General features: G+C 40.7%; 1 protein-coding gene across 2 annotated transcripts in view; it reads left to right on the top strand.

Moving 5' to 3' along the window:
• trim62.1 (tripartite motif containing 62, tandem duplicate 1) overlaps positions 1 to 22,615 on the top strand; it is a 55,727-nt gene extending 33,112 nt beyond the window's left edge. For both annotated transcript variants that reach the window (XM_040052103.1, XM_040052104.1), the window contains 4 exons: positions 9,207 to 9,302; positions 12,405 to 12,661; positions 15,323 to 15,438; positions 19,847 to 22,615. In XM_040052103.1, the coding sequence (XP_039908037.1) occupies positions 9,207 to 9,302; positions 12,405 to 12,661; positions 15,323 to 15,438; positions 19,847 to 20,397 (1,020 nt within the window). In that variant the 3' untranslated portion in view covers positions 20,398 to 22,615. The remainder of the gene's footprint in view (positions 1 to 9,206; positions 9,303 to 12,404; positions 12,662 to 15,322; positions 15,439 to 19,846) is intronic.
• The last annotated feature ends 5,267 nt before the right edge of the window (positions 22,616 to 27,882 follow it).

The following is a 27,882-nucleotide window of genomic DNA, read 5'->3' as shown; positions in this document are numbered from 1 at the left end:
TCACATGGCCCTCTTCCTATTGAAAAAAACAAAAGTTGTATCCAAGATGGACAACTTCTAAATGGCCACCATGGTCACCACCCATCTTGAGGAGTTTGCCCCCTCACATATACTAATGTGCTACAAACAGGACTTTAATATCACCAACCATTCCCATTTTATTACGGTGTTTCCATATAAATGGCCCACCCTGTAGATCAATCGGTTAACACTGGATCAATCAGAGGGCTCAACTTTATGATTTTTCTACTTTTTACAAGTAGATAACGATAACAAATTTACCTGAATAGTAAAGTAAAAGTCATAAGCTAGTTGTGTGAATCAGTCCGTCTACAGATTTGGAAAGATTGCACTCTATCTAGGTAAGTCAACTCAGAATGTCTTAATTAACACTCCAGGTGTCTTCAAAAGTTTGGTGTAGGTGTAGGAACCGTTCACAAAATGGTGTTGGCTGGACAGTTCGGCCAACGGCCAGCAATAGCACAAAGAATTAATGTGCAACTTCACCTCACAATTGAAACGGAAATTGGCCTCTTTAATAATTGATACCTCAATTAGAAACTTAAACACCCTCATTGCTAAAGTGATACATGGCCAGTTCAGGTTTCTGTGGCCAGGAATTCTTAGACTTTGTTCATTTATTATAATGCATTACAAGGTTCAAGCTAATTAGTGGGGAGAAGCCAGTTCTATTGTACCCACTCACCCTATTCCCTGTACTCGCTCTTAGTCTGCACCGTTAGCAGGCACTTCCTCCCGTAGCAGCTGTTTACAGTTTAACCATTTAGCCCACGCTTTTATCCATAGTGTCTTATAATAATGCCAGCTGTAAACACAAGTGAGCATTCTTCATAAAGGCACATGCTGTGAGACAGTTTAAAAGTGTGAAAAGTGTTACAAATTTAATCAGAAAAAAATCAAAGAAGAACATCCTTCTAATCTGCAGTATTGAAATCCACAATTTTTACAATCAAAAGCTCATCCAAAAAAGCATTAGAGGTAGTAGTGTTTGGAAATATTGCTTAATTCATTGTAATCTTAGTGTGTGCCCACAGTAAACTAAGTGGAGAAGTATCCTTTTCTTTTTTTTCTTTTTTTTCTTTTGGCTTATTTACAGTAACACTTCAGTAAAACTTTAGACGCTAAAACACGGCAGTTTGAACCTCTGGAAGGGTGCATTTTTTGTAGAAGCACCCGAGCTCTCAGAATTATTCTGTTCTAATTATTCTAATCTTATAGCATTTTAAATGGTTGCTTCAAAGATGGGGACCAAGTCTGCAACTGTCAGCTTTTGCTTTGCAATTGCACAGGCTTTGTTGGAAATTACACACAATCTCTTTGCAATAACGTTCCAATTATCAGTGACAAATGAGCAACAATCGCAAATCAGTTGCTGTCTACATAAGCATAAATTCATATAGACTACATGTGCAATCATTTCAAAAGTAGTCGCTCAGAAGTTGAGGGTGTCGTATTCTCAACCTCTGTGCAACTAGTTGGTTGCTACAACTACTTGCAACAGTTGCAGAATGCGAAGAAATTAAATGTGTTCGCCAGGCAACCACCTGACTGAGCCATAAGTGTACTGATTTTTAAATGTTGTTGTTAGTCTTTCTTGTTAACAGTTTGAACAGCATACTTTGTGTGGCCTCCATTTCTTTCCAGAGGTAAGCGTGTTCTTTCTCATCCTGTTTATATTCCTGCTGATAGCGTTTTGTCTGAAGACCTGTGTGGGTTGAAACTGGTCATTACTGCCCAACGTGGCATGCATTAACTGTAAACAGCTCCTTTTTTTTTTTTTTTTTTTTTTAATCCCACTCTGTGCATGAGCAGTCTCCTGAAATTTGTTTTTTAAAATGATGATTCAGGCATATGTTATCAGGAGATTTAAAACCATACAAAACCCTCTTGAGGCTATACTTATAATTTAAACAACAGTACTGCCTCCCTAACCCAAAACCAGTGTGTTGCTTTACTGTGTGACTTGACAAAAGAGGTGTGTATCCCAAATATTTATTTGATGTCAAGGAACTGACTGAAAGAGAAGCAGGCGCATACTTTATTTGGTCAGATAGAGCTGTTTATGAGCTGTAGCCTGCGTAGTGCATACGCACCAGCTACAGCAGAATAGCTTCCAGCTGCAGCCATGCCGTAAAGATGAACTAGAGGCAAACAAATCTGTTTGTTATCCCTGCCGTGTGGCACTGGCTGGCATATAACCACATCATGTTTTTTCACAAGGTGATTTGTGCTACTGACACATACTACATGGGTTTTATATTAACAACATGCGGACTGTTAGAGGTCTGACTAATCCTAAGAAGCTTTTTCTAAAAGATGACACAAGCCTGTATGCGGTTGTGGTGGAAATCTGCTGGCAGTCGTGCAGATCCAAGGGTCATTTTCAGGGTTTGTTTACAAAGTGTAACCAAAGGGTGAAGTCGCTCTGCGGCAGAAGAGAGATGATGGTGTTAGAAGGGAATGCAGAAAGTCAGTGCAGTGTTGATAAACCTGCACGAGTTGTAGTTCAAGTCAAAATATGAGATGAGTAGGTTTATCAAAAATCACTCCCTGAGTACACGGTATTTAAGAAAAAGAAAAAAACAAAACTGCTGTACAATTGTAATGACATGCGTCTTTTAGCTGTATTTCGAGTAGGTCATGACAGGCCCACTTGATGTGTGGGCAGCAAAAATTGGGCTGCATCCTAGACGGGTTAACCAGTAAGTCATAAGGGTTACTGGTTAACTTGTCGTAGACTTGATTGTGTCATGGTTGTAGATCAACACATATTCAACCTTATTGATCCTTTGATCTAAGCTCAGTGAAAACATTGCTAATAATTTTGTGGTCTAAATTGACCAGACCTCCCTCTCCCCGGCCATCTCCTCCAGCTCTTCCAGGCAGACACCAAGGCATTCCCAAGCCAATCAAGGGATCTATTTTCAACATGTCCTGGGTCTGCCCCAGGGCATCCAGAGCACCCCGCTTAGGTCACACGTGGGAGACATCCTAGTGAGATGTTGTAATCACTTCAGCTAGCTCGTTTCAAATCACCACTTTTTCGTCATATAGCGATTTATGTGCCGTAGTCCTTGAAGCTGTGTTGTCAGGGAAGAGCTCTAGGGGTCCAGTGCAGTATGGCCTTGGCACTCCAATCAGTGGTTTTCTGATGTGTGGTTTTAAAAAAAAAAAAAAAAAAAGGGGGGGGAAAAAAAAAAAAAAAAAGGTGACAATAAATGGTAAATGAAAATCCTGTTACTTAAAAATAAACAAGATAATTGGAGAAGTTAGTTGTAAAACGTTATGCTAGTCAGCTGTTGTAGCAGCTTGTACTTTCATAAGTGTAAAGATCTCTTCACTACCAGATCGAGCTTCCAAACAACACTGCAAATTAAATCGGCATTAAAAATGATCCCCTTCTTTGGAAATAATTTTTGAAGGCTCATGTGAGAAGCTAGGAGTTTGTTTTGGACTTTATTTCATTTCACATGCATAAAAGAAGCGCCATTTTATGTTTTTTTTTTTTTAATCCGCTGCCTGCGGAGATGATGTATAGCTCTCTCAAAGATTAGCATCTTGCTCTTGACAGCATTGATTGATAGTGCTTCAGAGAGAGACTAACTGGTTGCTGCACTGGAAATTATTCTGAAGTCTCACATTAGGCTTATAAGCCTTTAAACTTGGAAATGTATTTGACAGACAGCCAACTCCAGTTGTATTAAAAGAAAAAAAAAAAAAAAAAGGTGTATGTCTTGAACTCCTGTTTGGCACTCAGGAGAGGACACGCTTTAAAAGCCTCAGGGCTGAAGGTGAAGCAGCGAGGAGCTCTGAGTTGCTGAGTGACTTTATACAAGCAGCAGGCTCTCTCTTATCGGTCAACACCTCTCCGATTTCCACTTTAAGGCCAAGAGGATCCCCCTGTTCCTCTTTAATGGCTTGTCCTGCAATGTGTACATTATCAGGCATAACACTGATGACTCTGAGATCTGTTTGCCTCTCTTAAAACCCTGAGACATCGACCTACTTTACAGCCCTGATAAAGCCATGCACCTCCTTTGTAGACCTTTGTCAACACTTCAGACGTCATTAATCTTTTTCATTTGAAGGATTAATCTGTTAGAACTGACTGGCAGAATAGTTTTTTTTCTTTCTTTCTTAGCAATTCGTGTTTAGACTAATACATTTGCATGCTCTGTGCCCTTCCTCGCTTGAGGAAGTGGAACAGCAGCCTCTGAGCATTCATCATTTACATGACGTGCCCTATATTCAGAGGACTGGCGGAAGCCGCCAGCATCAGTGCTTTCCCAGAGTTCATTGCTTTTACTATATGTTGCCGGTAGGAAAAAAAAAAAAATGGTGGTGGTGGGGTCATTCTTGACAAACCCAGGGTCACCGCAGACGAGAACAGCTCCCATCATGCAGATGTTTCTATAGTTAACTTCTAAAATTGTAATGCTATATTTATCTAATTAAGGCAATGAATTTACTTGCTGTAAACATGTTTATGTTTAGCGGAATACATCCAGTCCTATGAGAGAGTTGCACATGTACTGTACAGGCCGTTCTCATCTCAGGGCTCCTCTGTCTCACTAGAGCAGATGCTGCAAGTGAATAGTGTGTCTGTCCTCCAGAGCCAGGCTTGCTCAGCCAGCTCAGCTGGCCTCGGCCTGCTCTGCTGGCTGATCTCAGGCTGCAGGGACGTACTCGTCCCCCCAGAGAGGCTGTAGGCGCTGCTGATGCTAGAGGAAACAAGGCTCTGGAATGTAAGGCACAGCTTGAGCTCAGTTTGATGTCTTGGAACAAGTACGTCAGAGTTTGCAGCCTGAGACAGCGTTTTAGTTGTCCTGCTCTCTGTATCAGTTTACAAGTTTTTGTTTTTGTTTACTATCTGTGCCAGAGGAGGCCGCAGACTGCTGTCACACTGGGCAGGTGAAACATTTGAGATCCCTTGGCAAACAGTTTCAGCATGACTTTGAACACAGTTCCAGTAAATGCACCATTATAGTTTTTATCCAAGGAAATGATGACCTGCATAACGGAGAAGGAAACATTTAAGCATACACAATGTGTCACATTCCCAGAGGTCATGGGTTTGCATTTTTTAAATTGCACAGGCTGGCACTTTTAGAGAAGAAAACTGCATCAGAGATGTCAAAATATATATTTTTAAAGTTTTCCACCCCAGAACACACAGCACATATCATAGCAGGTATTTCTGCAGCGGTGACATCAGCCGGTGCTGTTTGCTTGTGGAGCTCTGCTGTTAGCTCCTTCACTGCAGCCTGTGTCAGTGTCTTCAGACTGCCCTCAGTTTGGCATCAAGCGCTGTAAAGGGCCCTCACATTGCACAGCCAGGACCGCGCACGGGCGAGTCAGCGTCAGAACAACTTGCACATCAGTTCCACATAGCTTCTATATCTCAATTAAAATCATAAATTAAGCTGAAAACAAACAAATAAATGGTTTTTCCCATCAAACCAAGATCTATACAGAATAAAAAGGTGGCTGGACAGCTTTGGTCTTGTCACCCTACATCACCAGTACCATACAGACACAAGTCATATAGTAATATACTAAACTTTTATATATTTAGTTAATCATCTTCTTGAGTCTCAAAGATGGGTCATTACCAGTTGAAATTCCTTAATGACTTGTATATTCTAGATGACACACATATATCAATGAGCCACAACATTAACACCAGCTTCCTAACAGTGACCACGATTAAGTAACCCAGGTGGTGTGGTGCTTCCTGCTCGGGGAGGCTGTTACCCCCATGTGCTGGTGTGCTGCTGTGTTTAGTTTCAGATTTACATCTGCAGTAAGTATCAGGACCCCAAGGTTCCCCAGCAGGGGACCCTGTTTGTACTTTTAATGTTGTGGCTGATCAGCGTACCTTACTGCCCAAACATTTTAGGCACGACTTCCTTTTTTTTTATATCCAGACTGATAGTTTTGATCACACAGTATGTTTTTTTTTTTTTTGTTTCTTTTGGGTCTTTTAATATATTGAGTATAGGAACAAGATATTTCAGTCCTGTTCTAAAAGCTAAATCGCCACAGGCCCATAAAGCTCACGGACAGACTGTGATGACTGCAGTTTGTTCACCGCTCTGTTATTGGCTGACATCCTATTTACCCACACTGTCTGCTACCTGACAGAATTACACCCTGGGCTCGATGAAGGTTGTGCCAAACCGCCCTCCTGAAAGTCACTTTGCAGCACTTTCAGTTACCAAGGCCTGCGCTGGGGTGTGTGCCCATTGCCTTGCAATAAACAAATGAAAAGGATCCCAGTGTAATTAGAGCCCAAAAAGCATATTGGCTCTGCATTCTGTGAATCTTCCAGGAAGAATATGAATTCCAAGTTTTCATTATTTTTTTTTTTTTCTTGTCACTATGTGTGAATGAAATAACTGGAAACTCCTCTTGTCTGTGTGTGAGAGGAAGTTCTTCATCCTGTGAGCTTTTTATTATTCATGCTGCGACACTGCGCGACTGCATGTTGTTTTGTTCGCCTCTTTGTCTAGTCTGTCTGTCGAGTCTAGCAATAATGCTCTGTAAATCCGAGCTACAGAACGGAAATTTTGAGGAATTTTAAAGCTCGTTTACATTTTTTGTTTTTTGTGAAAAAAGTGCCAATAGTTTAGACTGTTGTGCGGTATAGACTATTCTGTATTATTTGATTTACTTCTATGTATCTGCCCAGGAGCTGCTAATATGACAGGAAAGTAAGAGGACGAAGGGAATGACAGCAGGATGAAATGAGTTTTAGATTTATAATCCCCAAGCCGTGACCCCCATTTCCTGCAGCTCGACGTCCTGGGGAAAATGTCATGTCAGACTTGTGTTGGCCAGATTCGATGGACAGGAAAGAGACGCCTCCACAGAGAACACACAAATACTCACACACACCTGCACAGACCATCTTTTTCTGTAGGTACCCGTGTACATGCTCTTTCTGGTTTCCATTTAATATCATCTCATAAAATCTTCATCTGAAGGACAGTTTCTGCTTTTGGAAGATCAAAAAGGATTAAGTAATTGCACATTTGATTCAAGGCCTTGAATTAAAATGTTTTCACCAAGGTTGTGGGGTTTTGGTTTTTTTTTTTTTTTTTTTTTTTTCTATATTTATTTAGAAGCATTCAACAGATGTGGAGTTTCCTGTTTGTACATCCATCTAAATGCTGTGACAGCAGCAACAGTTAAAGCTGCCCTTCCCTGACCGGTCAGTCAGCGTGCAGCAGATAAGTGGTGGAGCATTTATTTATTTATTTATTTATTTATTTATTTAATTCTGTCAGTGCCGGTCTATCTCAATGTGTGGGAGTGGCCTTTGACCCGCTGCAGACAAACGCGTAGCGATGAGGCAGAGAGCCTGCTGAGCCTGCCGCACTCCGATCATTAACATGGAGAGTCACACTCCCCCTCTGCACCATCCATTGTTTTCTGTTCCTGTCCTTGGGAAGAAACATGCTTCATTTCCCCAGCCCACATTTGCTTCTTTTAGTTGCAACTAATAACAAAGGTCAGAAATTTTCTGCTAAATGGATTCTTATTCATTTTTCCTGTCCCGTGGTAGGAAAAAATACTCGAATCAGTAATTTTTTTTTTTATTTATTATTTTTTTTCCCTGTCAGACAGGCTTGGATGGTAGTGAGGAGTGACGGTTGTTTTATTAGCCTCTCTAAGCTGACAGTTCCATTTGCTGGATTTTTGCTGCAGTTGGTGTTCAAAGGAAGTGACACTTAGTGGATCACAGAGAAGGGGGCACACAGGTTACTCAAGCAGATACACCAGGCAGCGGGAAAGCTTAACAGGGGGGCCTTGAAATAAATGAGGCTTTTGGTTGTGTCCTTTGATTCAGTTTAGTTTTAATTTCCCCTGAATCAAGGCAGTTGGTGCTAGTGATGCACTGATGGTGCAGTTCTGGGCAGATATTAATGCTGATGCTTAAATAACTGTTAACCAATGCAGATGCATGCTCTTTTTTTTGTTGTTTTTTGTTGTTGTTTGTTTACCCTTATTTGCCAGGGAATTAAAAGCAATTATATTATAAAAAAAAATAACTGAACATTTTTAAAGCCTGTCTTTGGCAACAGAATGGCACCAAATATGTTTTTTCAGTCAACAAGGTCAGTGTTATTACCAATATATGTCCAGCTTGCCCAATATCGTAATTCAATTAATTTTTCAAAACTGTGACCCTTCTTCATCTTCTCATGTTAAGAGGTGTTAAGCTTCTCAAGATAATTCCTCCTTGTTATTTTGGATTTGTTTAGTGTCTGGTGTTGTTTTATCCCTGTTTTAACATCCTACAAAGAATGTGTGATTTTTTTTTTTTTTTTTTTTTCCAGGTCCATTGTGCCCTAATTCTTTTAAAGAAAAATGTCTGTTTTTTTTTAATATATAGATATTGTTGCTCACACTAGCAACACAGGTTAGTCCTTTCCCTGCTTGCATGGGGATCATTGCTTATTCAATTTTTGTGGAAATGTGTCTGCATGAGACATTTCTGGGATTGTTTTTGGACAGCTTTTATCTCAGTTCATCGGTCAGATCATTGTTTTTGATGCAGGTGATTTGTCTACTGATGTCTGTGCTTAAGGGATTGCATCAGCTAAAATGCCTTTATCCAAAAACCTGAAACACCGGTGTTGTTGGCAAGTGAAACCTGCTTAAAAACTCTGCACCATTCGTGACAACGGACATCCCAGCCATTTCCCGCAGAGCCAATTGCCTTAGGGAGACTTGGAGGTGGCTGAGCAGTGCAGGTTCTGCCAGCATGTGTCTGACTAGAGATGAGACCCAGTTTTTGTCTGACAGAGCCCAGTGTCTCCAGAGATTTCAGTTTATTTCTTTTATATCTCACTCTCCGTCTGGATTGTTTGTTTAAGCTGCAGCTTAAATCTTTGCTGCCTCATACCCAATCAAAAGCGATTTCTTACGCAAATAACACAATTTAAATAAATACGGTATCACAGAGTTGGAAAAATACTGGTCTGCTAACATGATTAGCATTAGTTCAACGTGACTGATGGTGTTTTTGAGACTTTACCGGAAGCAAGCAGAAGCTGATTGGTTTAAATGGAAAGGGAAATCTTTCAAGTACGTTTCACAATTGAGTTAAGCTCAACAGTTCTTTCATATTGAAGTCCAATTACTAGTCGCTGATCTGTGTTTTGTTGTCTGTGTTGCAGAGGGAGATGAAGGAGCAGCTGGCCACCCTGCAGGACAGTGAGAGGGGACACACTGAGGCCCTGCAGCTTTTGCAGAGACAACTCACCGAGACCAAGGTACTGTGACGGCTCTCCTTTATAAAAACAAAAAAAACAAGAGTTTCAACTACAGGTAATTTCCATGATCCATATCATTCATAAAGCCTTTTTAAAATAGTGATAGTTTGGCATTCAAAAGTCCAAAAAGAAATTCAGTTTGCAATGATTTTAACAAGAAATGCACCTTGAACCACGAATCATGGTTTTTCTGGATTTAAAAAAAGGAAATTACTAAGATAAAGTAATTGTTGTAGCACTAAATATCACTCCACCTGCTGAAGCACGTAGGTTTATCTGTTAGAAGATAAGAAGATCTGCATTTTTTTTAAGGTGTTGGAATTATTATCATTATTTATTTATTTTTTTTAAGAAAAAGTGCCTTTGCTGCCTTTTTCCCTTTCAGAATAATAAACAAAATATGTTCAGTGAAAATGCAACTCTCACTTTTTTTATTAGCTTTTTTTTTTTCCCCACTCAGTTACCCTTTAGTTAAAATCATACATATACAGCTAGATCAGAGGAAATGTCTGAGCAACTACTTACAATTGAGAAGTAGGGGCATTTTGGCATGTTTGCTTAAAAAAAAATCAGTTTTCAATTAGGGTCAATAAATAGCTTGCTAAGAACGAGATTTTAGGCTTGTTTATTGTTTTCTGGCATTTTCAAAGATGAAACAATTAATCCGGAAAAAGTAACTAATTAGGATAATAGCTTGAAGAAGCAAATGCCCAAACATGTCAGTTTGAAAAGACTTCAAAGATACTTGGAGAAGCAAGAAATCTTGTTTCCATTTTAGACATCCAAATTGACACAGTAAAACTTCCTCATTACAAGCAGTACAAGAAATGAAAGGGAAAGCTCTGGGTAGGATATGCACTTTTTCAGCCACTGGTCATGCATCTTTCCTTCTTACCGCTTCGACTGACAGTTAAGTTCCAATGCATAAACTGGTTTATTGAGCGACTGTTTAATCTAGACACCATGTTTTAATCAGGGAGCTGTGAACATCTGCTCAATATGTCAGTCTTTTGACCTCTCACACACACCGCTCCTCTCTCCTATAACTGATATTGACCAGGTAAGGAGCTCTGACTGTGTTGCCGCCGTCAGCATTATTTGTTATTCAGGGAGTACATTTGTCTTCTCTCTCGTTTTTGTATGCACTGTCCGCCACCACACAACTCACCTCAGTGTCCGAGACCTGCCAGAGCGAGCCTGGCCTGTCTATTTCATCGCTCTAACTGCTACGTGCAGGCCTTTTATCTGCCCCCACTTCTCTTTGGATGTGAGCTGATTTCATTAGATTTACATCCATTTGCACAGAGTGCTCTGCCTGGAAGAGGGCTGCACTGTGACTATATCGATCTCTGATGCATTTAGGGAGCTGACAATGAAATGTCTCCTTGCATTGCTTATTTGTTTTGTTGAAAGAGAGGTTGCGACCGCAGTAGTGTAGCTGGCAGCGTTCACCTCGTGTGGGTGTAGTCTCCATCGTAGCAAAGAGAATCCATGCAGAGCAAAGTCATGAAACTTAACAGTTGTGCAGTTTTAGTCTAAATGAAGGCCAAGTTTAAGGATTGGTGTGGTCCAATGCATGAGTCCTGCATACACATGGCTTAATGTAAGCTCATTGTGTTACTGCATTTCTTCACATGTCAGTTGCATTAACATTAAACCTTTCTGCCATCTTAGTTTTGGTACCAACACAGAGGAACAATCCCTCCAGCAGGTCGGCCTTTACCTATATGTGGCTCCAATTTTGATACCTTGGCTCACGTTTGCTGCGGAGGGTCTCCACGTGAAGGACCGACATTCTCATTCGCACGCCCGCCGGGGATTCTCTTGATAATCACTTGCTCCCAGGAAAGGTATCCAGCCTGCTGTCTCCAAGGGCTGCAAAACAGCCATCACAGACATCGCAGCCTGCTGGGCCAAAACGGCAAACACGTCAGTGTGACTGATAGCTGGGCTGCTGCAGTCCTCCTCCTCACCATCAGTTTTCAACTCTTAACTAGGTAGGAGGGCTGTGTTGGAGCTCACTTTAATGCCACAGCACTCAGAGTCATGTTAACGGGTTCTCACAGGCAGACTAAGAATACCTGTCCCTCGCCTGTGAAAAGCCCCAGAGAGACATGCCTGCTGTTTAAAGAGGATTGATTGAATTTTCAGGCAAGCGTAATTTACAAAAGAAAAAAGAGCCAGATGATAGTTCCAAAACCCAGCTCGTCCTGTAAAGATCAGAGGAAATTCTGATCAGGCAAAATATTCATCGAAGCCTCTTAGAGACGACTTTCATCTGAAATTCTTTTTTGGATTGCTCTGAGGTCATTAATTTTCTCTAATTCTGAATTGCTCTGTGATGGGCAGATGTTTGGATTTCTTTTCAGTCAGTGTGCAAACACAAGTTCAATTTTTTTCCATTAAAATGATGAGTATTTGAAAAATAAAAGTTTTAATGAAATCATGCTCAGAAGTTTCAAACTGAAATCTCTCCCCTCGTCTCAGTGCAATTTCTGGGTTTTACGTCACATCCCTTTGTTCTGCCTCTCTGACACTCCAGCTGCTAACACTCAGATGATTAATTCTCTTTGATGTCCATCTTCTCATTCTTCCTGTTAAGCTACAAATCATTTTCTCCAGTTCTTCCAATCTGCCATTCTCTGTCAACTGCTCGGTTCACTCAATGACTGTCTGCAGTAGCCTCTCCACCGATCTCGCGGTCGGTCGACTTCCTCCACAAGATGTCCTTTGTGACCTCCTCCTGGTCATCTGTTGGGGTTATTTCTATTAGTGTGTGCTCCTGTTTCTCCTCATCACAGTAATATAAAACAGACCTGTTTGTTTCCTCCCTGGGAGGTTGTACACATGCTCTCAGAGAGCCACTTAAAATCAATACATGTACAAGCTGAATCAATGAATGGCTGTTAATGCAATATTAACACAATTTAGAGTACTGTGTAAGCCCTTGAATTATTGACCCATGTCTAATTAAGAGTTAGTGAGTGATTCAGTCACAACAGTCTAACTACAGTATGAAGTCTGCTTCACAATCCTGTAATGACATTTTCAAATAGCCCAGCCAAGAGGGGTTTAATTTTCCCACCGTCTTTTGCTTTTCAGTCCTCGGCCAAGAGTCTGCGGGCAACTATCGGTGACGCATTTGAGCGCCTTCATCGATTCCTGCGTGAGCGTCAGAAGAGCATGCTGGAGGAGCTGGAGATGGACACGGCCCGCAAACTGTCCGACATTGAGCATAAGATTCAGCGCTACAGTCAACAGCTGAGAGATGTGAAGGAGGGCATCCAGATATTGCAGGAGCGCCTGAATGAGACGGGGCGACACGACTTCCTGGAGGGTGTAGCAGTCACATCTGAGAGGTGCTTCTTTTTTTTTCCTTTTTTTTCCCTCTGTCTCGCACTCAAAATGTATTGTAGTGCAGTAAGAAAATACGAGAGAGGATTCAGGTACATGGAAGTAGTATCTCAGAACATGCCAAATGTGTGTTCTGCTTGTGCTGACGTTCAGGAGAAAGTACAGATTTGAGTAACAGCAGTGGCTAATCCCAGAGCAGATGGAGCATTAGCGCTGCAATAAACCAGCTGTAATGTTTAATCTGGGAGTGGCGCTTGAGTATGATTTAATTGAACAATTTAATATCTTTAAATTGTCTTGATAAGGTTGACTATAGAGTTGGCAAAGCTTTAATTAACTCAAGGATGCCTTAAATTTAGAGTTTGGTACAAATGTGGTCTCAAATGAGAGCTGGCCAATACTGTTTTGTTTAGATTTTTGTGAGCTGGAAACAGTCCCGGGAACTGAAGAGGGCATGAAATGAAGCATTTGAAGCACTGAAAATCAAACATGGGCACATATCGAATGAAGGGACTGGCACAACTCCCTCAACCTTTTATTGGGTTCGTCTTGGAACAGGCTATGTCAAAATGTTGAGCAGCAATGTTGTTTGATGTGGGGGAATAAAAGGTTTTGCAGTGAGTCTAAATGATGACAGTATATTATATAATCCTGATGTATTTTTAAAAAGGTAGAGGTAAGAGCTATTTTGGCACCAGTTTTGAAAATAAAAAACATTACAAACATTATTAGGAGATGTATACAGTCATAAGAAAGCCAAGTTGGTCTTAATTTAGAGGTCACATCGTCAATTGTTAATGTGGACACAGAAGATGAAGTAACAAAAATACTAACAAAAAGAGAAACGAAGAACAGAAATGATGTTGGTCTCCCCAGTAGGAGTATAACCATGAGGCTCATGATGGCCTGGCACCTTACAAAGGTCTTTGTTTTTTTCTGTCATGTAGTTTTGTTACATGAGCTACATGTGGCTTCAATAAAGAACGTACTAGACCACCAACACATTACAACAGCAGAAGCTCAACCATGGAAAGCCATGTCATGAAGCTCCCAGCGCACAGTTTTTGTTCTCCTGTTAATGCCAGAGGAGGATTGGAGCTCTGCACTGTGCACCTTTCCCCTGTAACTTTGTGGTCTGGCTTTTCGTGGCTGAGTTTTGCTGTATTTCCTAAAACCTTCCACTTTACAATAGCACCACTTACAGATGATCATGAAATATCTAGACATCTAGAAATTTCATGAACTGACTTGTTGTAACAGTGGTGTTCTATTACAGTACTACTGTGGAATTCAATGAGCTTGTTAGAGCGACCCATTCTTTCAGTGTTTCAGTGCTACGTGGTTAGGTTTATACACCTTTAACAACAGGAATGAAAACACCTGAACTGAAAGATTAAAAGGAGAGTCACGTAATACTTCTGTCCTAACATTTTGTCCTGTACTTTAGACTAAATCAGTGTAAGCGGGCAAACTGTCAGTCAGTGCATCTTTATTATAGACTCAAATGGTCCAAACAAGAAAATCATCATTTTAATACAGAAAGACAAACTGTATCAGTTTGTTCATACTTGAGTTAACAAGTTTATATTTGTTAGACCGACAATAATTTCATTATCAGAAACATTGAGCCTGTAAATAATTTATAAAGGAGATTTCTTAAGATACTTGCACTGATCCATCTCAGTCTCTTTTGTAATAATATCATGGTATCGTTTTGTGGTACTTGAAGTCTCCCTAAACACCCTTTCCTCTGGTTTGACTAAGTGTGAAGTGTGCAAAATTCAGAGGTGTACAATGGGCTCTACGTAAACAAATTGTCACTTTGTCCATACATGTAGTTGTGTATGTAAAAGGCTGTTTGTTTGTGCACACATCACTTGGCATTCGCTAGAAATATTTTCTTCAGACTAAAGTGCAAAAGTGTTCTTAAAATATAAGATGTGGTCATGGTTTAAAAAAAAAAAAAAAAGCCCCCATCTGCATTGATCTGGAGATGAATTGAAACATGCTGTTCTTGTAAATGCAGATCCAGCAGCACTTCTGTGACCCGTACCATCTCTCTGCAAACTTACAGTCATTTCTTTTATGGCTTACAGTAGCTACTTGACCCAAATCACCTTGGGATCAGATAACAGAAGAAAAAAGTTTGCGCTCTCAATTTCAAGATGAGTCACAGAAATATTTCTGTGGGATAAAGAAAGAGGGACTCAAGATCTTAGATGTCGAAAACGCATGTAAAATCTTGCTTTGACACAGGAGGAAGAAGAATTAGCACATCGACATAGGTTGCCTTAAAAAAAATAGCATTTGAACAGAAGAGCTCAAAAGTGTAGGAAAGTCCCATGAAGATTTCACACTGTTAACCAACCCACTCGATTGCTTGCCTGATCTCTGAACTTCATGTAAGTGCTCTGAGTGATTCGTGCAGAGGTTCGTATTGACTGTGTACTGTGATTATTATTATTATTTTTTTTTTTTTATCCCTGTGCCTTGAGATTCATGAAGTAGTTTGTCAGTTGCTTAATGGCATATTTAAAACACACAAAGTAGATTTATTACTTGAGGGGTCAATGTTGTGGTCTGAACACCACAGGCAGTGTTATTAAGGGCGGGGGGAAAGCAGCAAATTGGATTTGGACTGTTATTGATCTCTCTTTCTGACTCAGGATCAAGGGGAAGATTCATGAGACCAACCTAACGTATGAGGACTTCCCGACATCAAAGTACATGGGTCCGTTACAGTATACAATATGGAAATCACTCTTCCAGGACATTTCACCAGGTATGATGGGTGCCTTCAAATCCTTAGTCTTGTCTTAAATTCAGTTTGAATGAGTCTGTTCTTATTGTCATTATGTGGGAATTTCCAAAAACAAAATGCTGCTGTTTTCACTGTTTGAACACATTTTACTGTTTCGCTAACTCATGCAGGTTTATATATGTAAAAATGTGTAGAAAATGATTTAAGTAGGCTGAAGGTACTTTAAATAACTTAACAGTTGTCGATCCTACCTTATACTATATCTACACCAGGGAAATACAACCTGACAAAAATGATTGCAACTGTGTGCAATGAACTTGGAAAAGGTTGACCTATTGCCTTTAAAAGTTGTTGCTTGAAAGATGGGAACCAGGTCTGCAACCACTCACAGTTGCATCTTCAAAGCAACTTTGGTATCAAGGCAGCAAAAAATGTAATGTCTGTTATTGATTTGGGCCAAGTTGGCATTATTATATTATATTATATTATATTATATTATATTATATTATGATGATTGTCTGTCAACAGAAATCACAACTCTGATTTTCAGCTGTGCTTTTTAAGTCTTCATTGTGTGAAGACGATCTGTGCAATTGCATCCCTGCAGGTACTTGCAGTTAGTCACTGAATGCAAATACCAGATAACCAGAAATTATTTTCCTAGTTACAAGGACGTTGGCATCCTATTTTTAATCTAGTGTGACTGACCCAAAGGAGGTGGACAGTTTAGGCCATATGGTGATGAAGAAGAGCTTTACTAGCCAACCTGCTCGTTAGTCTCTGGACATGGGAAGATACAAGCTGAACAATTAATGGCATAAGAATAACTATTACTCCTGCGCTAAAAGCACTAAAAGCCTGAAGCAAACTGTGCTGTGTCCAAGGTGTTTCAAAACTGAGCCAATGCAACGTAGCTTAGAATTATAACGAGATTGTACACAATAAGAGTGGGATTTTGTTTTTTTGTATATTTTGACATTTGATGTGCATTTCAATATCAAGTATGATCTTAAATTTTATGTAAAGTAAAAAGATCTCAAAGTTTTAAATGAGCCTTGCTTATATGTAGATGTACCCAGACATGTCGTTTAGTAAATATACAGGTGTTAAAGGAGTGAATACTCACTTTTGAAAAATGTTGCTTGCTTTTAGTGCCGCTTCCACATCCTACCACTAAATGAGTCTAGACAGTGGCTAGCTTAGCTTCTCAGATACAGTGGAAGTAAACAGCTTGTCTTGCTTTGTGCATAACTGAAAAAAATCCATCTGGCAGCCCCTCTAAGGCTCTCATTTACATTGCATGTTTGTTAAATCAGTTTAAAAGCAGCACTTTGCTTTCTGTGTGGCTGTCTGTTCCTGTTTTAAAGCTTTTTTTGGCCTGTTTGACTTTGTGCAAAGACTTTAAAACCACAAATTGCCGGTTATACTTTATTTGTCCATATTAAACAGACAAGACTTTACATGTTAATCAGGGAAATTAAAAGAGCTGGCTTCTGGCTTTGGTGGTGTTTGGACACAGCCATACTTACTCTTTTCACCCGGTTTCTAGCTGTTGTGTTTATATTTTACCCAAGGATATTAGAAAGGAATTAATCATCTCAACTAACCTGGAAAGAAAACAAGTAACCACATCTTCCATAGAAGATGGAGCCTAGAATAGGTTGATAATCTAATTTTCTTCACAAATATAGAGTGTTGGAAGATCCAGCATTAATATTTCTGGGAAGCTTTTGAGCTTCTTTCTCGTCTGTAATCGAACCTGCAGGTTGGTAATGTCCTTCTGTGTTTGCGGTCCTGAGAGGAGCTCTACCATCTCTGCCCTACAGCCATCACTCACTCAGAGGAGATTATTTAAAATAATGTGCTGAGGATTTTTTTTTTTTTTTTACTCCCTCAATCAATTCTCTCATTTCAGCCCGTTGCTGGCTGAGTGGAGGCCGGGCACTTTCTTGGCCTCCCTTGACTGCCTGCCAAATGGAACAATTGGTTACGATCCATCACCAGCAGTTGCCAGAGATGCAACAAAGACATTCTTCCCATCATCCCTTGTTGTCACTGATGGGTTAGCAGAAATAACTACCAGACCCTGTGCCATTTTTTTCCCCTCCTTTCTCTTTTCCTATTTTTTATTTTTTTTCCTCATGTTCAGCAGCGGGGAAATGGAGTCTCCTCATGTGTGTCTGCCTTCATGTTTCTTCATATGACACACAGAGGCACTCCGCTTATGAAATTTTAATGACTCGATTGTAACAAACACTGCAGATGTCATTGTGTGAAGAAGCTATTGTGCTGTCCACTGGCAGGCTGCCAGACATTTCACCTCCATTTATCCCAGCTGATATAAATACGGGAGAACTGGAAAGTTGCCCTTCCCTCTCTTTCCTGAATTTGCTTCATATAAAAGAGGGCAAAGAGAACAAGATGTTATTGTTCGGCCTGAAGTGCTTCCCTTATAACTAAACGTTTGCAGACCCGCCTCCTACAGACGAGCAGGGCTGTGAGCTGAAGCTGCTCCTCCCATCCCTGTAATTACTGCTTCTTCTCTTTACATGGTCACATCCTGTGCAGACTCATGAGAACACTTCATTTTTGAAGTATATGATGTATACAAGAATGTAAAAACACATGATGAAGACGACATCACAGTGTACGCACACTCACATGCACACGGGTCATGTTCCTGAAATAGGAGTTGAGCTGCAGTGGGGTGTGCCATATAATGACAACCCATTACTCGTCCTCTACCACAGGCCAGGGCTCTGGTCACCTTCTCCAATTCTGGCAGCAATTATACATACATACTGTAATGTTGTTTGGGTTAAATGCTTGGTTTTCCCAAAAGATAGCACAATGCCTCTTACTTTAACTCAGTAGTAGCTTGGAGTGCAGACATTTTAGGATTTATTTGTCCGTTTCGCTTGTCTTCTGTACGGCTATTGAAAGAGCCGACCTTTACCAGAGTCTGCTTTGCAAAAAAGAAATGTACAACAAGAAAGTTACGTTTCGTGGTTCAGGCACACTAAAGTGCCTCCTAGTGAAAATGGCTTCTAGCACTAGGAAAAATCTGGTTTCTCAGACTTGGTGATTGCATTCAGCCCTCCTTTGGTGGCCAATCAAATGTAGCTGGATTAAAGACTTAGTTATAAGGCAATTGGAGACAGGTTGCTTCCCATCATGTGACCTGTGCAAACAGTCGCACCCCAACTTGGACTCACTGCAGTCTCAGACAGATTGATGAAAGTTTGAAATTAATTGACGTCTAATTTACAAATCCAGATAGATTGGAGGCAACATGTTAGCAATCTGAGTAAAACCACACTGATAAGTGCAACCTGTCTGTGACATGATTACTTAGACTTGACGTTTTGGCCCTATTCAGTCACAAACTGTTAGCAGACTGATTGCAACTCTTTGAAAGTGGTCTGTAAAGCATTCATATCAAAGGCAGCGAGATCCCAGGGTCACTGCACATGGTCACAAAAGTTTTCTTTAGTGGGACGTTATTGGTCAAACATCAGCATTGACCAGCTTTGTTGAATTAACAGCGATTAGCATCTGAGCAAACAAAATGATTTTGGTTGTCAGCCACATTCACAGCTGCTGCATTTCTAACTAACTGGTTCATTAAATTTTAATTCCACAGCTTGGTGAGTGTGGATTGATAAAGTTTATGAAACTGGTATCTCTAGTGTTAATGCAAACACTAGAGGTTCAATTTGCCAAATAAAGGCAAACAGAGAAATTGTGATTTATCCCAGATTGGCTGGTTGTCATTGTTACCATGGACAACATATGGCCACGTTGTTGCAGTATCAGTTACCCTCCAAAATCATGCCCCTAATTACAATATCTGCTGTCACCATCTTGTGCCTTTAAAAAACAGCAGCAACCACAGATCCTGAAGACAGTTCTTCATAACTCTGCCTGGAGGTTTGAGCTTGTTGTCATGCAGCAGAATAAATTTGGGACTGATCAGAAGCCTCCCTGATGGATAAGAAGGATCTGAAGTTTTAAGCTTTTTCAAAACTTTTTGCAAAGTACTGCAAATCAGAATCGGAGAATGAAGCCGAAACTTTTGTTCCAACTTTCAGTTTGTGATCGAAATGATGAAATCGATGGTAACTTTTCTGTTTCTCACCCTGACCCCACCTCCCCTACAAAGTGACCAGCAGTCTTCGAGTTTTCACTCACTGCCTCAGCACAAAACTGTTCCCGCAGCGGCAGCATGATGGAGCAAACGGACTTGCTGAGAATAACACTGCTGTCCTTGCTTTTCTGTCTGGCTAAGCTGAGTCATAACACATTAATGTGTTTGTTTTCTTTTTTTTTTTTTTTTTACTTTTTGTTTTATTTGTCATTGTTCAGTCTCTTTTCAGGGTTAAATCTAAAACTAAATTAAATGCTCACTCTTGTTCATTTCTTTCTTCAGTGCCAGCAGCTTTGACCCTCGACCCCATCACAGCCCACCAAAGACTGATTCTCTCAGACGACTGCACCATCGTGGCCTACGGGAATCTCCATCCACAGCCTCTGCAGGACTCCCCTCGGCGCTTTGATGTCGAGGTGTCCGTTCTGGGTGCAGAGGGCTTTTCGTCTGGCGTTCATTACTGGGAGGTGATGGTGTCGGAGAAGACGCAGTGGATGATCGGCGTGGCCAGCGAGACAGTCAGTCGCAAAGGCAGCATCCAGATCCAGCCGAGCCGCGGCTTCTACTGCATCGTTATGCACGACGGGAACCAGTACAGCGCCTGCACCGAGCCCTGGACCCGTCTCAATGTCAAGAGCAAGCTGGAGAAGGTGGGGGTGTTCCTGGACTACCCCAAAGGCCTCCTCATCTTCTACAACGCAGACGACATGTCTTGGCTCTACACCTACCGAGAGAAATTCCCCCCCAAGGTCTTCCCCTACTTCAGCCCTGGCCAGAGTCACGCTAATGGCAAGAATGTGCAGCCACTGCGAATCAACACTGTACGCCTTTAAGAGCTGCTCGCCTCTGTGATCGCAGTTGTCCTGACAGATGAATCCGTCATTGATGAATCCACGGGTTTCACGTGTTTCAAAAGATGTTTAAGAAATCACTTTCAAAATGTTAAATAGGGTGTTTGAAATACTTATTTCCTTCAGTTCGGTGTTGGAATTGTGCTCGATGTTGCTCTTAAAACTAAAAACTTCATTTTTTTTTTTCTTCTCCTTCTTCTTCTCTTTTTGACTTGAAGTGACTGTACAGGTACAACCTGCTGTTGAGCCTCATTCTGCATCTTTCATGAAAAAGATGGCATTAAATGGAGACAGTGGGGACCCCTGGGCTTATTTTGAGGTCTGTGGCAGCAGAAGTTATCCTCAGTTTTAAAGTAACTGTCTAAGGCCCGCCTTGCACACTCCCAGGGGGCTCTGCTCTCTGTATCAAGCTTCAGGCTTTTCAGACTTGACGTCCCTCTCTCTTTCCCTCCCTCTCCCTGTCCAAACAAGTGGACAGTGGATACCGGTCACTTGTCTTCTCTGCGCTGTACAGTTGGCTTAGCTTTGTCTGTGGAATGTGATTGACAGCACTTGGCGCCTATTTTGGCTTTTGGTTGGACAGCGATCTGCTCGTCAAGTCTGCTGGCACTTTTTTTTTTGACTTGTCTCTGAGACCATGGTAGTTCCTTCTACATCCATGTGTCTGTGTTTTATCATTGTGTAGAAAGCTCCAGTTCTGTGTGCACCAGCACCTAAATGAATGATTATAGAAGTCCATAGGCCGCTGAGGTGATGAGGTTGTGCAGACATATGCTGCTCATTGGTGGAAATGAATACTTGTGTGTGTGTGTCTGTGTGTGTGCGTGTATAAAGTATCAGTAGTTTAAAAAACTCTCATCATGCTGGATCATGTTTAAGTTACACAACGCCTGACGTTTGATCATTTGTCTTGATGTCAAAAACATTTGTAAATCATACTGAACTGAGCAGAGACAAATGCATAAATTCTCAGATGTGAAAGTCTGACCACTATAGATCAGTTCTGAGACCAGTTGTTCGCTTTGTTATTCTAAATCCTATCATTTGTGTAAACTGTACATTTTAGGAACTTTTAATTATCAAATAAAAGGTGATGGATGGATGAACGCGAGCAGTAATACGATATTTCCTGTGACTTGCATTCCCAAAGCTGCTGCCGCCGCCGTCGCTGTGATTAGAATCACTGAGAAGTCCTCAGAGGCTCACTTGTGTTTTTGACACGTGCCTCAAGTGCTCTTGTTTATCATTAGTTAAACACAAGTCGAGCAGAATCTGCTCTAAGAGGCTCTTGTCCCTCGGCCAGTTCCGGCACACTGAGAGACGCGTGAGGCGCTCGGAGGGGATGTTCACGGGTGTGTTTGTGCAGCCTGCTGCAGCTATAATTTTAAATCCAGCTTTGGTTGTGGTTGATAAACACCCATCTGGCCATCCAGGCATACCCACGGAGCGGCCAAAATGTTTATTGCAAAATACCCTGCTATCAAGCAGAGCTTAATAGATTTTTCTTCTGCGGGAAATCTACAAATGAACAAAAAAAAAGGATCAGTTTGACCTTCCATTGCCTCTGTACACATTTGCATTTGTATGTGTGTCCTCTTGTTTTGTCCGTGTAAAAGAAAAATCGGGGCAGTGCCCCTGTTTTTGTAGGATGTGATTGCAGTATGTGCAGTATGACGCAAACTAGGGTCAAATTTTGTGACTCTGCAGATGATTCTGTGCGCTTGTCTTAGCTTGCACAGATCTGCAGGGGCCTGTGAGTTATTCACCAGTTATGTGATGTGGCTGAGTAACACCTGACACACCTCAAATACCCAACAAAAATGCCCCCAGATAACACGGTGGGTTATTTTTCTCTCTTCGATCTGTTATTAGGGAAAACATCCTTGGAGTAACCCCCCCAGGTTAAGACAAAACTTGACCCCAGTTTGTTGCAGACCCTTGTGCTGTCTGCTTCATTAAGACTTTATATTAAATATTAAGAAGGAGATTATTGTGAGGTGATGTTACTGGTGACGGTGATGCAAATGGTTAAAATGACGATAGTATCTATGACACTTTTAATGATAATTATGATGATTGTGTCTTTTGATGAGGGGCCCCCTTGCGCACCCATCATTGTGTGAATATATTCTAGTGAGCTTTTGCCACTGGAGGTTTGTGGGAAATGTTTTAATGTACAATAAATGACTGTGAAAAATCCCACTGTCTCATTAACTTTGTTTTGATGGTGCATCAGCAGCAACTCCACAGAGCAGTCCGGTTCATTTTTCTCATAATACCAATTCGGAAAACTGAAGCCTGCTCATCTGCACACCTCAGTGTGCCACAGAACAGAGTGTTTAATAGAGAACTTACATAGCAACTGCAGCTCAAGAAATCAGTGGATCAGAGAATTGATCCCCGGCTCCTCCAGTCCGCAAAACATAGTGTCCTTGGAAAAGATGCTCTAAGAAGCTGCTGTAAATACTTCTTAGAAAGCGAAGGAGTGGGTGAATGTATGTTGTAGTTTAAAGCACATTAAATGATCAGTAAGTCTAAAAAAGCAATACATAAATGGACTCTATTTATCTTTTGAGTGCCAGCATGTCATCACGCATGACTAGTTTTCATTTTGGAGGAGAGGTCATCGATCTTAAATCTACTTCTTAACTTTATTATTTATTCTTTTTTTTATACATTTTCTAGAAAAATAGAGCACAGCTTTATCTCAGGGTGTAAAATCAAAACATTTAGAGTCTTCCCCCAAACCCAGCCTTAGTGCTCTTTTTGTGCAGCACCACCTGGCGTTTAACTTCACCTTTTATTTGTGCTGTTTCCTTTGGACATTGAAGGGTAGCGGTCATCTATTCCTCCATCTGTGACGATCTGTCACATTTTTGTTAAACCATCATCATAATGAACACCATGCGGCAGGTGAAACCAAAACCCCTAAAATGAAACATCTGGTAGGCAGATGAGTCCTGCTTTAAATGTAGGAAAGCTTTGTCTGAGCTTGTCAATACCTGCTCCAGATCAGAGAGAGTTTTCATGCCACACATTTTATTGGGCTGTGCCAAACTCGCAGCTCTGCTAAGGTATCCAGCAGGGATGTGGGAGGCTGTGCACTTTTTCATTACTGTTCCCTATTTTGGCTGAGACTGAGGCTCGGGCGTGTGACATGATGAATAAAAAAAGATGTCTGCTGGAGTTCAGTGTTCCCTCACTGCGGGTGAGCCACCGTTTTCAATGCATCCTGTTCGTCTGCCATCTGTGATGCATCTGAATGAAGCTCAGTGAAACGGCAAAGAAGAAACTGTCGTGCAGCCCCTTTTATTTAATTTTTTTTTAATCTCGACAAAAACGATTAACGTCTAAGTCACGTTCTGTGTTAAAAACGCCAGGAAGAAAAAAAAAATGTTATTTGTGTTTTTGACTTTGTGCCTTAGTTCTTTCTTCTTTCACACTCCAAAGCAATTGAGCGTTGTTTCATGAACAAACAGTGCAGTTTGAAGCAGTGCCATTGATTCAGAGCAGACCCTCAGGACAAGAGGCTTCATATTCTCAGCTTTGACTCTGCGTACTTTTCTCAGCTCGCTCCTGTGATTAAAGACATTTTTATCCAAGGAGAAGGTGTCCAACCCGTAATAGACATTTTTCCCAGAGGGGAAAGTGTCCATTAAAAAGTCACTGAGCTCTCCTTTGAGAGACGCGTATCTGATTCCAGTCTGATGTGGCCCTCCTGAGGCGGGAGTGTAGGGTTTTTAATCTTCTAAGTGATGGGGAAAGCAGAAATAGAGGCTCACTTTTGTCATCATTTTTTCCCTTCCTGCTGAAGAACAAGAGCTTCAGCCGTAATGCTGGTAGCATGAACAGATCCATCATCCATGTTATTATGCAGTTTATGTTCAAGGATTATGCACTGTATTAGATTAAATGGGACTTGAGGATCATGACTGTGCCACAGGATTTTACACCATCTCACTGCTGAAGGGATTAGTCCGACATCTATTTTGTTAATTGATTGAACACTGAGGTCATTTATCAAGCCAGAATGCCAAACATTGTCTGCTTCCTGTTTCTCCCATGTGTGGACTTCTTTTTTCTCTCGTATAGGGGTGTGATTTTTCCATTAGTTATGCATTTTTGGACACAATTCTCCATTACTGGCTTCTCTTCATTGGCTCAATGTTGAATTGATACAAAGTCGTGAATAATTAGCCTTAGTACATTATTATTCTAACAGAGCACTTCGCTCTCAGACTGCTCGCTTACTTTTGATTCCTTGAATTTCTAAAAGTAAAAGGCGGGATCCAGCTCCCAGTTTGGATTCAAGAGACAAGACACCCTCTCTGCTTTTAAGAGTAGGCTTAAAACCTTCCTTAGAGCTGGATCAGATGGCTGTCCCTCCCTGAGCCTGCTTTTGGGGATATTTTCCTGTTAAAAGGGAGTTTTTCCACGTGCTTTCTCTTAGGGGGTTGTTTAATTGTAGGGGTTTTCTTCAGTGCCATGAGCCATCTGTTGTTGTCATTTGGAGCTTCATAAAGGAACAGATGAACTTTAGATAGAGTTTTGTATCCCCCTTTTGGTTGATAAACACACTCCAGGGCTCATTAAAGAAATGACAAAATCTTGCCTTCATCCTGTCTCAGAAATTAAAAACAGAAAAGAAAAAAAAGTTATGTGTAGGTGAAGCAGAGGATTACTCATCTAGCTGGGAGAAGATAAATCACTTGTGGGTGTCTTGTTAAGGCAATAAAATGTTACGCCATTAGGAAGAAAATTATCTCAAATCTTGTATAAAAATACAGTCTGTTGTTCTTTCCTCCCTCCTCACAGATCACATCCAGCACTGAATAGTAAGAACTTCAGAAATGAGGAAATTTGAAGCAACTTTTCCATTAAAATGTCATCATCTACTTATATAAAATAAAAAAATCCTCCCTCTCGCTTTCACACACATTCACACCCTCTCCACTGCACTCCTCAAACTTTAGTCCACAGCGGACACACGGAAAAATTGACCTTCTTGTATAATCTTGCATGAGTCAGTGTATTTGTCAGCACAAGTCTCTGCACCGTAAAAGAAGCAGTACGAAGGTGTTTAGCTCAATCAGAGAGGAGACAGCCTAATTCACCTTCATCCTGTTTCCTGAGTCCTCCTCATGCCTCTCCTGTTACATGCTGAAGCACTCAACACAGCGAAGTCAGGGCTTGTTGTTGTAGCAGAGTGCCCTCTGGTGTTGGCACGTTTCCCTAAGTTTTGGCTGCTACATCATGTCAGTATTTTGTTTTTTTATCTGAATTGTTCATCATTAAAAGAACAACACAGACATTTTTTTATCCAAATAGTTGAAGTAGAAACCTGAAGCAGTAGTAAAAGGGGAAAAAAATCGTTTCCATGTCTCCTCTAGAGAAGTCAGAAGATAAAGCAGAAGATAAACTATAGTTTGGTCCCTAAGTTTTTGGATAGTGACACAGATTTGGTTTTTTTGTTTGTTTGTTTTTAATTTTGTCTACGCACACCACCGCAGTGGATTTTAAATCAAAGAATCAGTATGTGAAGCACAGGCTTCCAGCTTTAATTCAAGGTATTTGACAAAAGTAAAGCATTAATTGTTCAGGAATTATAGTCTTTTTTTTAAATGTATTTTTTATAAATAGTCCCCCATTTTCTCAAAATGTTCAGAATTAATTGAACAAACTAGCAGAATTTTAATTGTTTTTATTACGTGGATGAAAATCCTTTGCAGTTAATGATGTTCTGCTGAAGGTGCTGCTTGTTTGTGAGTCTCTCTGCCTCCAGTTTTACATTTATTGAAAAAAGCTACACTGCTGGATTGTGATCAGCTATCTGACTTGGCCATTCAAGAATATGCCCAACTTCTTTACTTTTCTTTAGCAGTATGCTTTGGGTCATTATTCATTAGCACTGCGAAGCACTCGGCATTAGCCGGAATCTGTAGACTTCAGATGTGATGATGTGACTGCTGCTATATATCATCCTCATCATCATCATCATCATCATCATCAAAAAAAACGCTAGTAGCCTGGTTCCCTGCAGCCATGCATGCCGATGCCACAACGCTATGTCGATCATGTTTGACAGATCTCTGGCTTCAGATGAGCCGTTTCCCTCCTCCATCTATTTCTTTTCTCATCATTCTGGTACATGTGTATCTTAGTTTCATCGCTCTGAAGAACAGAACCGTGCAGGTTCCTGCAGATATTTTCTGTCAAAGTCTAATCTACAGGGTGGGCCATTTATATGGATACACCGTAATAAAATGGGAATGGTTGGTGATATTAAAGTCCTGTTTGTGGCACGTTAGTATATGTGAGGGGGCAAACACCTCAAGATGGGTGGTGACCATGGTGGCCATTTAGAAGTCGGCCATCTTGGATACAACTTTTGTTTTTTCAATAGGAAGACGGCCATTTATTACGGTGTATCCATATAAATGGCCCACCCTGTAATCTGTCCTCCTTGTTCTTGAGTGTAACCAGTGGTTTGCACCTTGTTGTAAACCGTCTATATTTCCATACATGAAGGCGTCTCTTGATTGTAGATCTAAAAAAAAAAAAAGATACACCTTGACTTGGATGGACGTTATGAAGGTGTTCTTCTTAAAGACGGAAATAATTCTGTCATCATCCACTTTAGCAGTCTACTGTGGTCTTTCAGATCTTTTGATATTGCTGAGCTGGCCGGTGCATTCCTTCTTTTCAGGAATGTGATTAATGATTTGGCAACTCTTAAAGTTTTTCCACATTTTTTTCAGCCAGAAAATGTCATTCTTCACTTTTCACTGACAAGATCAACACTTGGATTTAACTTCAGCTCATTTATCTGCTTCATTTGTTATGGAAAAAACCAGGGAACCTGAACATGAAATGGCCTGTCAGTTAATTATCCAATTATTTCTGAGCCACTGAAAATGTCTGTAACACCTAAACAGTTGATGGAAAACTTTTGCTCAGTCACTTGAATTAAAGCTTAAAGTCTTAAATCACATGCACTTAAATCACATGATGATTGTTTGATTTAAATAGTCTGTAGTCGTGTACAAAGGCAAAAAAAAAAAGGCCTCACTGTCCACAAACGTATGGACTGAACTGTAGATGTCTCAATAAAGTGCAGAGACAAGAGAAGACACACAAAATTGGAGTAAATTAAGATTAATTTGAAAGTTATTCCTCTAAAACTTTCATTTGGATTTTTTTTAATCACTGAAATGCCAAAACTAACTAAAGAGAGCATGCCAGAACAATTTGAGACCTATTGGTCTAAAGCGGCTCTACCATTTGCGAAACTGGTCCTAAGTTGTTTTGGGTTTCCTTTTTTTTTTTTTTAAAGGTTTGAGAAATGTGCTGTCTCATGTGTCTGGACAGGAAAACCCGATAACCTTTTCTGAGCAGGATACATGCCTGTTAAATATGAAGATATTGCCAGAGGACCAAGTCAGTTTTGTTTCTAAAGCAGAGGTGTCA

Source organism: Simochromis diagramma, unplaced genomic scaffold (genome assembly GCF_900408965.1).
Source record: "Simochromis diagramma unplaced genomic scaffold, fSimDia1.1 OVJJ01000389.1, whole genome shotgun sequence".
NCBI classification, from domain to species: domain Eukaryota; kingdom Metazoa; phylum Chordata; class Actinopteri; order Cichliformes; family Cichlidae; genus Simochromis; species Simochromis diagramma.
Note: the sequence above shows the minus strand (reverse complement) of the source record. Positions and strands in the feature narration are given on the sequence as shown.